The sequence below is a fragment of the Laccaria bicolor genome, genomic scaffold (genome assembly GCF_000143565.1).
Source record: "Laccaria bicolor S238N-H82 LACBIscaffold_15 genomic scaffold, whole genome shotgun sequence".
Classification (NCBI taxonomy): Eukaryota; Fungi; Basidiomycota; class Agaricomycetes; order Agaricales; family Hydnangiaceae; genus Laccaria; species Laccaria bicolor.
Window position 1 is genome coordinate 104,993 of NW_001889886.1, and position 12,131 is coordinate 117,123.

Below are 12,131 nucleotides of genomic sequence, written 5' to 3' on the forward strand. Positions count from 1 at the left end.
ATCGGCTACTTGCGACACCGTAGCAGAGCCTACATCTGCCCATTGGACCGTATCCAACCCTATCTGGCCCGAACAGGTTTGATCTCGGCATAAGGTGTGTCGATGGAGTACATCAGGTCCAGGTCGGGTGAACCTTCTGAAATGCGACCGTCCGGGCTCCGAAACCACGCGTCGAGAATGGTAGCTGGAGTGTGCTTTGATGTTCCCCGGAGAAAGTGTTGCGAGTACTTGGAATGTTGGACCGTGCGGTGTATGTTGACTCCACGTTCGTCTTTTGTCCGAAAGGTGTAATAAAGGAACTCTCCGAGAGTCCAGTGCGTGGCATCCAATGCGTCGAATAAACTGTTAAGTTTGTCGTGTTTCGTTTGGCGGGGCGTGTATTGCCGTGGCGTGGCTGGTGTTGCATCTGGAGTGGACTTCAAAGCTGCACTTGAACGCTTTTTCGATGGACCTGATGATGCGGATGGCAAGTTTTCGTCTTGATCTTCTCGAGATCGTTTCTTGGTTGTGCGGCGTCGAGAATTGCATGGTGTCAATGGAGTTTCGAGAATAGATTGGAGTATGGATGGCGTGGTGTGATTGGATGGTGTTGGAGTAGCTGGCACAGTCGATCCAAGCCTGAATGTGGTGAACATGAGCAGCGCGTTCGTGGTGATAAGCAAGACTGAAGTTGGGTGGGCACGCGGTGGCTGTGATATATCGCCTTATAAGGCAATAGTCGACAACCTTGAATTTGAATGTGGGTACCGCGGTTTGATGGGCGCGTGTGAAATCAGACCATATATCACTGTCGACCTCCCTTCCCCTTAAAAGAGACAAACATGATATTCATAGGGCTGACTACGGGAGACTATTTAGCTACTACACTTACTTTACTTCCTCTCTACACGAACGTCCCAAACAACCCACCCACTACTCGCTTTAACTCACAACCTCACTCCGACGCGCTCTCACTCACTCACTCCAACACGCTCACAAACTCGCTCCAGAAGAAAATGTCAACGCTAGCTTACCAATTCCCTTTAGGCCCCGCCGATCGCTCAGACACACCCGCATACATCAGAGCAGGTGAGAGAGTCTTTGAGGGAGTGGGGATATGACCCGGGAGTCTAAGGACATGCGTACGTGGGATGCAATTAAGAATAAAATGACTCGGAGGTGTGCCTTGTTTCATTTCCGCACATTCAAGACTCATCTCCATTTCACCTGCAGACGCTTTTGCTGCCACCTCGCCATCATGAGAGTCTCAACACCATTTTCTCGCTGCCCCTAGTCTTATCCATCACACGCAATGGTGAAATACGTCGGATTGTGTCGTCGACCAGCGACTATTGCAGGCTTAGGGAGAGCAGCCTTCAAGACTCTCAACTGTCCCTGCTTCACCGATACCAGGCGGGCTTACTACTTGTCGATTTCCATTCGTTCAATCCTGGCCACCCTTTCCGAGGTAAGGGAACTGTGCATGCTCACTCCTGCGTTTATAAATATGACCTCAGAACCCACACGCTCCAATTTTACCACTCCGACCAAAATACCAAGCTTTCACTGGAGCTCCCGGACCCACAAGCGGTCTCTTATGACCTTTATACTCTCGTCCGTGGCTCAAATTCTTCAAGTGTGCACCTCAGATCTCCCTGCAGCCGAATTCTCAGAGTCCTACTCGAACCTATATGGTGCGCTCGACTTCTCAGCTCAATACATTGCCATTGAACTTCTTTTCATCCAATCGATGCTTGACAAATCCGTCGGCTTCAGTCGAGGCCGATTACACTGTGATCTTCTTTGCAGCAGGAGGAAGATATACGCCAGGACGGAATTGGGTCTGGAAAGCTCCTATGAGCCACAGAACATAAAAAAACAAGCAAGGGCTTACAATAATATGACATGCTCTGTGTTTTTTGGTGGCAACCCCAGAAAAGCTTGCGACGAGCGCAAACATTGATGTACAGGTTTTCGAACAGAGGGCCCATATTTCTCACTAGCTAGACAGTTCCTATGAGCCCAAGAACGCAAAAATTGAACAAGAACTTACAATAATATTGCATTTGTTGGTGATGTTTTAAAGCATTGCGACGAGTTCGAACTTCGACGCGTAGCTTCTCGCAAACGGGGCGCACGTCTCCCACTAAATAGACAGTTCCTATGAGCCTCAGAACATAGAAATTGAACACGGACTTACAACAATATGTCATGCTCCGTGTTTTTTGGTGGTGTCTCCCCAAAAAGCATTGCGACGAGCTCGAATGTCGATGTGCAGCTTCTAAAAAAAAGGGCCCATGTTTCCCACTAAGTAGACGGTTCGTATGAGCCCCAGAATGTAAGAATTGAGGGAAAACTCACAATAATATGACATATTCTGTGAATTTTGGTGATGTCTCACCCCAATGCATTGCGACGAGTTGGGGCGTCAATGTGCGGCTTCTCACAAATAAAGTCCATGTTTCACACTAACTGGGTGATTCCTATGAGCCCCAGAACGTAGAAGTCGAGCGAGAACTTACAATGATACGACATGCTCCGTGTTTGTTAGTGATGACCCCCCGAAAAAAACTTGCGACAGGTTGGAACATTGGCGAGCAGCTTCTCGCAAACGAGGTCCACATTTCTCACTAACTAGACGGTTTTTATGAGCCTCAGAACGTAGGAATCAAGTAAGAACTTACCATCCTCTGTGTTTTTTTGGTGACGACCCCCGGAAAAAGTTGTGACGAGTGGGAATGTTGATGCACAGCTTCTAAAAAATGGGCCTGTGTTCCTCACTATCTAGATGGTTTCTATGAGCCCAGAATGTAAAAATCAAGCAAGAACCTACAATAATCTGTGTTTTTTGGTGATGTCTCCCCCAAAAAAACTTCGGAGAGTATCATTTGTGTTGTAGGTACACGACGATTTGAGAGTACAAGTCTAGTATCACAGACTCTCTAGTAAGTAGAAGTTTTTGAGAGGGATGTCCATCGGAAATAGATATGTCACTGTCAGTGCAATGCCAAGCAAAGCAGCACCTACTGCTCGAGGATTTGACTTACTTCACACAATATAGGGCTTTCTATTGGATCAAGAGTAGATATCGACCTCCAAGTAGCACAGTAGATAGACATAAGAAGGGATCTTCATGTATCTTCACGAAAATCGTCTTGAAAGCTGATCGACAACAGGACGTGTTGAAGACGTGATCGAAGATGCGGAAGAAGCCGTGAGAGTCTAGACTGGCAACGGCACAGATGCAAATGCAAAACCTACCGTGGAGTTCCCGCCAACCTTATAGGCTTCCGCATAGATGGGGTCCGAGAAACCTGAACGTGGTTGAGATTATCAATATTTGCCACATGAGGGAGTAACTCACCAGTGAGCTGCGAGATACTACGACTAAGGTTCGACGTAAAGTCCTCCTGTACTTCACCAGAGCCAGTGGCCCTGCTGACATCCTCGTCATACTGAGTTTGATCATTAGTCCTGGGTCATAAGCAGAATCCAGAGAAACGTACATCGATGGCATCGTCCGCCGTCTTCTTGGAAAACTGGCAGAAGGTCAACAGATCATCAGCTTGGACAACAACAACTTTCGTTGCCTCGGATTCTTTCTTCTCAGCAGCGCGTTTCTATCACGAATATCCTTCAAGTTCGGGGCTTTGTCATAAGGAAAGAGGCGAGGTAGCTGGCCTCCTGAGCACCCAGCATTTTTCACCTAGGGCACCGTCTTTTACGTCCCCGAAGGCCTCGAAGGCCTGACCCGCTTATTCATTTATATTCAACGATCGAGATCTTCATGCAGTTCCACTCACAATAGTCAGTTCCACCGTCAACGAAGTAAGTATAAGTATCTCCTCTTGAGATCAAGGATGAACATATTGATGAACCTTGAAGGTTTCAGTCAGCGTCAACTGCAAGTGGTACAAGATCAGATCCGTGTAGACAACTGGAAGTAAAAAACATTATTGCCGTTTCGAAATAGTTGGCGCGGCCGCAATCACGTCAAAACAAAGTCTCAAAGTCCCGTGAATCTTCCAGGATGGACAAGAGTCGACACACACACACAGAAATGAAATACGACACACGTGATGAAGAACGACACACCGTCCAATGTTCAACACATTGATGGCAAATGTCGGTCACTTATTCAGGAATGTGTGTCGAATCTTATCCATACTATTTCGAAATTCCGCCACAATGTTCCCTTTTTGGATTGAAAATCTGATGTGTGACGGCCAAATTAGATATTGAGTACATAGGTTAAGTCGAAATCAGCCTCTCCATGCTCACGTAAAATTTGACATTATAAGTTTTATTCCTTACACTACTTACTATACATTAAGTTATACATAGATTCTAAGAGAGGGAGCAACATCGCGACCCCGGAATGTACCTACCAAGAATTCTCACCGTCGACAGCCTAGTTTCGGCACATCTGGGTGTCAACGTGTGGTCTCCGCGGCCGTGGTCGAGTGAGACGCAGTGGTGGCCTCATCGGAGAGGGCGCTGGCGTTTTCGCTGTCATTCGGGGCTGTTTAGTGGGGAGGCGCGGGGTACGCACCTGGCTGTACGGTGCTGTATTGCCTGTTGGTTCGCCAAGTGGCGCTGGGTCCTCGTCGATGGGCCTCAGCACTGGATTCCGTCTGTTGGGGCATTTTCGTGAGCCGATTCCGTCAGCGTGGGTGGTTTATCCTGGGCGCTGAGTTGTTGCCGTGGGTAGTTGGGTGGTTTTGTGGGCGTTTTCACAGGCAGTTAGTCGTAGTCCACAGGTTGCGTTTGCGAGGGGAGTTGATTTGGGGGCGGACGTGGCATGAGGTGGGAGGAGCGCCCGGCTTTGCCCTGCTGGGCATTCGCCAGGTAATGGGGGGTGGGTTGTTAGCAAATACGGGGCTGAACAGAGTCGGAACTCACCTGAAGGGGCCCGTAACCGTTCTCTCGGCCCTTGTCGGCCATAGCAAGGGTGCGAGGTGAGGAGGAAGAGAGCGTGGGGGGTGGTGGGGCACAGGCAAGCAAATGGTGGTCGTGGTGGTGATGAGAAAGCGGTCGTGACCAAGTCGTGACGGCGTTCATCACGCTCGTAACGGAGTTTCGAATTTATGCATGGCACACTCGAAAATGCGAAATCACGAAGAACGACACATTGTTACCAGGTGTGTCGCTTCTCACATGATGTGTCCTACTCCTCATCTGTGTGTGTGTGTCTCCTCTTGTATATCCTCTGAATCTTCGAACACGATTTTCTCTGTAAATACCTATCGTAGAGATATAATTTATAGTGTTTCGGAATTGTCTCGGCGAGATCTAGGTCGCCCCATAGTTTATTTTATGCGAAAATGAAAATTGCATCATATTGCTGCTGGAGGGTAGGTAAGGACGGTCCCAAGACTGCTGCAAGGATTTCTCCGCCAATACTGAATGTAAAGCTACAATTTTGGGTGCGTTAGAATTGTATAGCGTGCACCTAGGTCGCCCCATATTTTATTTTGTGTAAATGTATGTCCTGGCTTTGTAAGTGCGCTATAAGTGATGATGATAGATGCTTGTCCATCACTATATAGTGGCACCACTGCGGGTTTCTATGCAAAATAAACACTGGGGCGACCTAGCTATTTACTCTACGATTCTAACGCAGCAAAAATCGTACCTTTTGGTTTAGTACGCGGGGAGAAATCGATGCAGCGGTTCACGTTACGTCAACAGCAGTTGGTTGCTTAATTTGGACAGGAATGACAGGGTGTCGTCACTTAAAATCCAGTTACAAGACAAGGGCATACCCTTACACAAAATAATTTATGGGGCGACCTAGATGCACACTATGCGATTCTAACGCACCCAAAATTGTAGCTTTACGTTCAGTATTGGCGGAGAAATCCTTGCAGCAGTCTCGGGACCGTCCTTACCTACCCTCCAGCAGCAATATTCCGTAACACAAATTCTCTAGATTTGAATAAATCGACGAGATCTAGGGTCCTTTGCCGGGATGCCGAGTCTTGTAAGGGTTCAACTTTGATGGAGTCCCTGGTTGGAACCCAGTTACAAACCTTAATCTATTCAGAGGGTACGGACAGGACCCCTGAAAATGGCAGGGTACTGGTGTTTGTAGCTGCTACAGTCATCCACCTGCTAATGATACACCCAAAATGAGAAATTAGCTTCAACAGATTTGAGCACAACCTTTCTCTACAGAAACTACATGAAAATCTCTGATAAATGCCCTTCTATGACCATACCAAATTTCAGAATGTTTGACCCACATTTCACAGAGAAAAACTAAGATTATGGGTGTATCATTGAGGGGTCTGACTGTATTTGGCTATTCCTGAAAAACAGTCCATTTTGTATGCTCCATGGCTTTGCCAATTCTGCCTCAATTGTATCCAAATTATGTACAGTGGTAGATATGAGTTTGTACTATGTGTTACAACTTGTTTTGTGAGAATCGGTCTAGTATTGAGCGAGATATTTGCTAGTCAAAAGTGTATCAAATGGGGGTGGTGTATCATTAAGGGGTGGATGACTGTATTACATAAATAAAATAAAATAAAATAAAAAGAGGAAAAAAGCGAAAGAAAAGAGAATATTTCTTATCTTATCTTATCTTCTATACATGAGCTCTAAACTACTAGCCCATCCTTCCATTTCCACCTACATCTGGGCAGCTCTGGAGCACTTTCAAGGATGTAGGTTGGAGTAATTAACCCTTTTTTTTTGGTGGGGTGCATGTGAAGCACTTCCACTTTGATGTTGAATGAGTTTTGACCAAACAGGATTCTTTCTTTGTACATCTACAACCTGGCATTGTGATTTTGTTTCTGAAAGTTTGATGATAACTTACAGTAGTTTTCATGTGTGAAACTATGACATGCAATGCTATAAAACGAAAAATCTCATCCCATTTCCCTTTGCATGATTACCATTCCATATAATTACAGCTTTGCTCTGGATCTTGGTTTTTCTCTCATGCATAAGCTTTGTAAACAACTAAAAGTCATCAGAATCTCCATCCCAGATAATCATACAACCATCTAAACAAGGGACACACCAGCTGTACAATATTCTTTCCAGTAGATAGGGTAAATTTTTCTGGGTGATACAGTCAAGTGTAAGACTTATGCAAGTGCTTGAAAATATCTTACACAGAAAGACATAATCTATCCAAAGCTTCAGTTGAAATTTCAGAAGATTAACAAGCCACAATTTAAAATTATGTTTATCAAAGCAATGAGGTATTACTCTTTTATTTCAAGACTTCAAATTTCTTGTACTCAGGAGTTAATTTTGTCCAAAACATGAGAAATGTCTGTTGGATTTCTCAGGGTTATTTCTATGGGATTTCTTTACAATTTTTCCAGTTGTTTTGGCAGTTGACCAAAAATTGCCATAACCCCACATGCCATTTTGGTAGTTGTAAATGGCCTATGACCTGTGACTGTTGAGTTGATAAAAATGGCACAGTAGCAAGTTCAGAATTCAAAAATGTCAATTTCAACTGATGTTGCTGATTTAACAATTTTTTGAACAGTAAAATGCATAAAAATTCGGTAGCTCATACTCATGTAATAATCTCAGTATAATCTCAATTTTATATGATGTAAAAATGTAGTGGAAGACTGCAGAGAGGGCAAGTATTACAGAAGCAGGCTGGAGATTATTGCTATCACATAAGCAAAAGCATAGCCACCTGCTATCACATAAGCATATGCATAGCCACCTGCTATCACATAAGCATATGCATAGCCACCTGCTATCACATAAGCACATAGCCACCTGCTATTATGTAATAGCAGCTACAAACACCAGTAGGCTGCCCTGAAAATACCCTTGGAACCCAGATCCCAATCCGGATAAAAATTCTGAAAAATTTTTGAAAACCCATAGCACAGTCTGGATAGAATTTGGGCCATTTTGGCTGGAACCCGGAGGCAGATTTCCGGATAGAAATTGGGCTGACCCACCAAACCCAGAGCCACTTCCGGATAAAAATTCGTGCAGGTGGGGGTCCGAACTCAAGACATATTGAATGTGAACATCATCAACTAAGCCAATAACATTTTAACCACTACACCAAGTGAACATAATATTAGTTTTTCACTTTGACCATCTTACACCATCGATATTTGCATTTCTCTGCACTCTCAAATATCCCTCAGAGGGGCCAAAAAATGGGCACAATTTCGTGTATTTTAGTGTTTTGTTATCTGAGATGCTTGTAGGATGCCTATTAGGGCTCCAGAGGAGACGCCAAGCATGAAATTGGTGTTTTAAAGCGAAAATAGGTGTTTTTAAGCGAAAATATGGTGTTTTCAAAAGAAAAGAAAAGCAAAAATAGAGGTTTTGGGTAACCCAGATCCGCGTCCGGATAAATTTTGCCCATACCTGGACCCAGATCCACCATCCGGATAGAAATTGTCCAAAACTGTCCGGATAAAAATTCCAAAAATTTCGACTTTTTGGATCTGGGTTCCAAGGGTACTTTCAGGGGTCCTGTATGGACCCCTCGAAGTTCGAACAGATTTCAAACACACAAATAAACCCTGCCAAGAGGAAACCTTTCCTTCTTGGGTGTGTTTCCTTCCCACCTGGCTTAGTTAGCTCTACCTCATTCATGCAACTCTCCTACAGCTGAGGACATTCTGCCCTCTCTGGTTGTAGTTTTGTACCACTACAGAGTTCATTAGCAGTAGCAATTTATTGTGGATACAAAATTCCTCCCTGAACATGTTTTTCCCTCCTCAAACACATTTCTCAACACCAACTCACTGGACCATGGTCCTTTTCAGCTCATTTGACATTTCCTGGGCTTTAATTTTTGGGTGGCCTTACTTGTTGGCTGAGTATATTGAGTATCTGCTATGATACACCCAACCATGGGCCTGCATGACCTCAAACTAGCCCAGATGGGAGGGAAGTGAGTTTATTCGAGGCAAGGAAATAAATCTAATAGAATCTAATCAGTTGGCATTATGGTTTATTCACTCCAACAAACCAGAAGTTAGACACTAGAAGAAAACAGTTCATATATTATCTGAACTTATAATCTGTACTCAAATGTGAACGAATCTACCGTAATGTGAACTCCAAATGTGAACTCAAGAATCAAGTTGTGAAGAAGTTCACTTTCTATTGATCAGTTCACTTCTTCTTCCTGAAGTACAGATTTTCTCTTGAAGTTCATTTTTCAACAGTCAGTTCACTTTCTGGTTACAAGTTCACTTTTTCATCCCAAAGTACAGATTAGGGACTAGCATGGTTTCTAGTGTTTAAAGGTTCAGTCCATAGGACCGCAAAAAACCAGTGGACCGAACTGAACCCGACCATGGCCCGGTCTTTTTTTCGGTTGCAGTTGCCCCAATTTGGGGTTGGTCCAGTTGCCAGTTGCCTCATTTCGAAAATCTTTTAAAACCGTTCAAAGACCGGTTTTAATCGGTTGCAACCGGTTAAACGGTCACGTGAGTTACATAGCCTTGTAACCACGTTTATTGCCTTTTATTGGGTTTTTGTTTCATCAAAAACGGTTAAGAATTGAGAAAGATATAACCAAATCCATATTTTACCCGAGTCTCTAGGAGATGTAATTCAGTTTCAGTCATAGCTATGTCAAATCTTCATTAAATCTCTTGAAAATTGGTAGAATGACGGGTATTTATATGCTTTACTATTTTATATAACCCGTTTATTTTTCAGAGTAATAATGGTTGAGATAAAAATGGTTTATATTGGTATAATAAATTATATGCAAAAAAACCAGTCTGGATCGGTCTGAACCGGTATCATGGACCGCAAAAGACCGGTCCTAGGTGGTTCAGTTCGGTTCCCTCAATATCTGGGTCGGTCCTGGACCGGTTGCGGTCCACGGTTGCGCGTTTTCGGGGCAAAAAACCGGACTGAACTGAACCTTTAAACACTAATGGTTTCGGTAATACCACGGAATTTACCGGAATTTAGTTACCAGTAACATTCGGTATGGAACCATGGAATTTATGGAAATCCACGGTTTTACGGAACTGCCAAGCCGGCTAAAGGAATTTAATAGGGTTACAAAGCATGACTAGTCCAAATAAATAACTGTATACAAATTTATTAATGATCAAGATGCATTTCATCGTTTCTCCTGTCCTCAGCTTTGCTTGCGTTATATTTAAAAAGATTCAAGGTCATACTGACTCCAGATACTGCAAAGTATAAAACCAAATTTATTTGGCATTTTTTTACCTGTTGTAAATTGAAAACTGGCTCTGCTCCATGGGGTTTGAGTTTTTGGCTCAAGGGAGCAGCAAGGATTGCACAAAGCTCGGGGTGTAGGCCTAATTTGAATAACAAAAATAAGGGTAAAACAAGTCTAAATGACAATAAAGAGTCTATCATTTCTCCAGAACAGAAAAACAGAATAAAGTACAGGGGGGCAGCATGATATTTTAGCTGTGAAGTCAGGAAGGCTCAAAAGGCTTGGTAGTACCTATAACCACAGTAACCGTACCATACTGTACCATATTTGGTAAAACCATGGTTTTTTTACTGGTTGTTACTAGTTGCTACCATGCTAGTCCCTACCACCAGTTTAAAAGCCACCCACTCATCCTACCACACCCCACTTCTTCCCTCCCTCTGTTACCTGCACAGATATGCTGAAATGGCTGATTGAGGATGTGCACCCTGCCCCAAAGAAGGTTGTAAGCACCATCTGGTGCTTCTGTGCTGCCATGGAACACACTCCCCAGAAAACAAAGGTTACTGGTATGAATCAGTGAGTAGTTGGATATGTGAGGGGACTTTAATTGGCTGACTTAAGCTTGTCTTGTGCAATGCACCAGCAGACCAGTCACACTTTTTCCAATGGGTGACCAAAATGCCATGCTCAGAAATCCTTATGCACCAATTACAACCTTCCATTCAATCACTACTCGCAATGCCACTGACTCCCCAGAAACTATTGCAGCACAATGCTGGAGCTGGTCCTTCCCTGTCTCTGACTAATAGGCAAAGTTCTCCAGCTCTTGATGCAGGCACCAGTGTACCTCCTGTTCCTGTTGCTCCTGTTGCTTCTGACTTCAACATCCCTGCCAGCAAGGTCCCTGGTGTTGTCAATCCTGAGGTCAGCATTATGCTGGAAGCGGATAATGATGGACAACCCCATATGCGTGCAGTTCTTAAAAAGGGGAAAGCTGTTACAGCTTGCAATGGACCTATTTTTTGCTCACAACCAGCAAAAGAACCTGTCCGAAACTGTGTCACATGCACCTTTGAATTCTGCAAAAAATGTTGCCTTGCATATCAAAGCACTGTCAGGAGGCTATGCACACAACATCCACCACCTGTAGTGCTTGAAAGTCCAGTCCCAAGACTGCAAAAAGACCGCAACTGGACCAGACCAAGACTGCAAAAGACCAGACCTGCAGTCTTGGTCTTTCAGATTTGAGATCACAAGACCGCAAAAAAACCGGTTAACATGGACCGGTCTTGTCGGTTAAGACCGGTCTTTTTTTGTATATACACTAACTGGGAAAAAAGAATGTCTGGTCATTTTTTGGACAAAGTTGGTGCTGTAACACAAGAACCAAACATTTTCAGAACTAAGCTCTGGTGTATGAGACATAGCTAAGGAGGTGTAGATTGCACATACCAAGTCTGGGGATGAATGAATGAAAACTCAGGATAAGGCAGAGCATTCACTGTGACAACTTCCAAAAATGGGATTTGACAAAATAGGAAATTCTGAATGACTGCAACCTACTGAAAGCAATTCACAACTTGAGGAAGAGATATTTTGAACACTGGATCTCCCTGCTATTGTTATGAGCTTCATAAAGTCTTTGGGCTAGAAAATATATATCCTCCCCTAAAAGGTAAATTTGAACTTGTTCTCCACTTTATGTATTTTTCACTCAATATATTTGTTGGAATGAGGAAAAATGACTCCCTATTAATGTTTGTAGTGTGTGTAATACAAAAGGTAAGTACAGTTGAGTGCAAAAAGAATGAAGGTTGGTTCATTTTTCTGGTTCTTTCTAAGAATCTATTGTACCTCAAATGTATTTGTGTATTCTTTTACATTATGTAGTTGTGTTACACTTCCCTTGGTATGGACTAATTTCAGTGAAAGCTGGAGCCTTGAGAATGTTTTTATTCTGGAGGCCATTTTTGGCATCTGAAAAAAACAATAT

At 43.7% G+C, this 12,131-nt stretch overlaps 5 protein-coding genes across 5 annotated transcripts; 1 reads left to right on the forward strand and 4 right to left on the reverse strand.

Moving 5' to 3' along the window:
• Positions 1-59: 59 nt before the first annotated feature.
• On the reverse strand, positions 60-635 carry LACBIDRAFT_298899 (uncharacterized protein; the record flags this gene model as incomplete). The annotated part of the gene is made up of 1 exon (XM_001882122.1): positions 60-635. The coding sequence occupies one exon, from the start codon at positions 633-635 to the stop codon at positions 60-62; it is 576 nt and encodes a 191-aa protein (XP_001882157.1).
• Positions 636-1,751: 1,116 nt separating this feature from the next.
• LACBIDRAFT_298900 (uncharacterized protein) lies at positions 1,752-2,603 on the reverse strand (the record flags this gene model as incomplete). The annotated part of the gene is made up of 6 exons (XM_001882123.1): positions 1,752-1,822; positions 1,874-1,978; positions 2,033-2,125; positions 2,180-2,286; positions 2,341-2,447; positions 2,502-2,603. 6 exons carry the CDS (start codon positions 2,601-2,603, stop codon positions 1,752-1,754), a joined length of 585 nt encoding a protein of 194 aa, XP_001882158.1.
• Positions 2,604-3,201: 598 nt separating this feature from the next.
• Positions 3,202-3,678, reverse strand: LACBIDRAFT_298901 (uncharacterized protein; the record flags this gene model as incomplete). Its single annotated transcript, XM_001882124.1, has 4 exons — positions 3,202-3,293; positions 3,344-3,434; positions 3,486-3,599; positions 3,661-3,678. The coding sequence occupies 4 exons, from the start codon at positions 3,676-3,678 to the stop codon at positions 3,202-3,204; spliced, it is 315 nt and encodes a 104-aa protein (XP_001882159.1).
• Positions 3,679-4,412: 734 nt separating this feature from the next.
• On the reverse strand, positions 4,413-5,040 carry LACBIDRAFT_328038 (uncharacterized protein; the record flags this gene model as incomplete). Its single annotated transcript, XM_001882125.1, has 3 exons — positions 4,413-4,501; positions 4,532-4,613; positions 4,882-5,040. The coding sequence occupies 3 exons, from the start codon at positions 5,038-5,040 to the stop codon at positions 4,413-4,415; spliced, it is 330 nt and encodes a 109-aa protein (XP_001882160.1).
• Positions 5,041-10,592: 5,552 nt separating this feature from the next.
• On the forward strand, positions 10,593-11,438 carry LACBIDRAFT_328039 (uncharacterized protein; the record flags this gene model as incomplete). The annotated part of the gene is made up of 3 exons (XM_001881993.1): positions 10,593-10,714; positions 10,948-11,062; positions 11,289-11,438. 3 exons carry the CDS (start codon positions 10,593-10,595, stop codon positions 11,436-11,438), a joined length of 387 nt encoding a protein of 128 aa, XP_001882028.1.
• Positions 11,439-12,131: the final 693 nt, after the last annotated feature.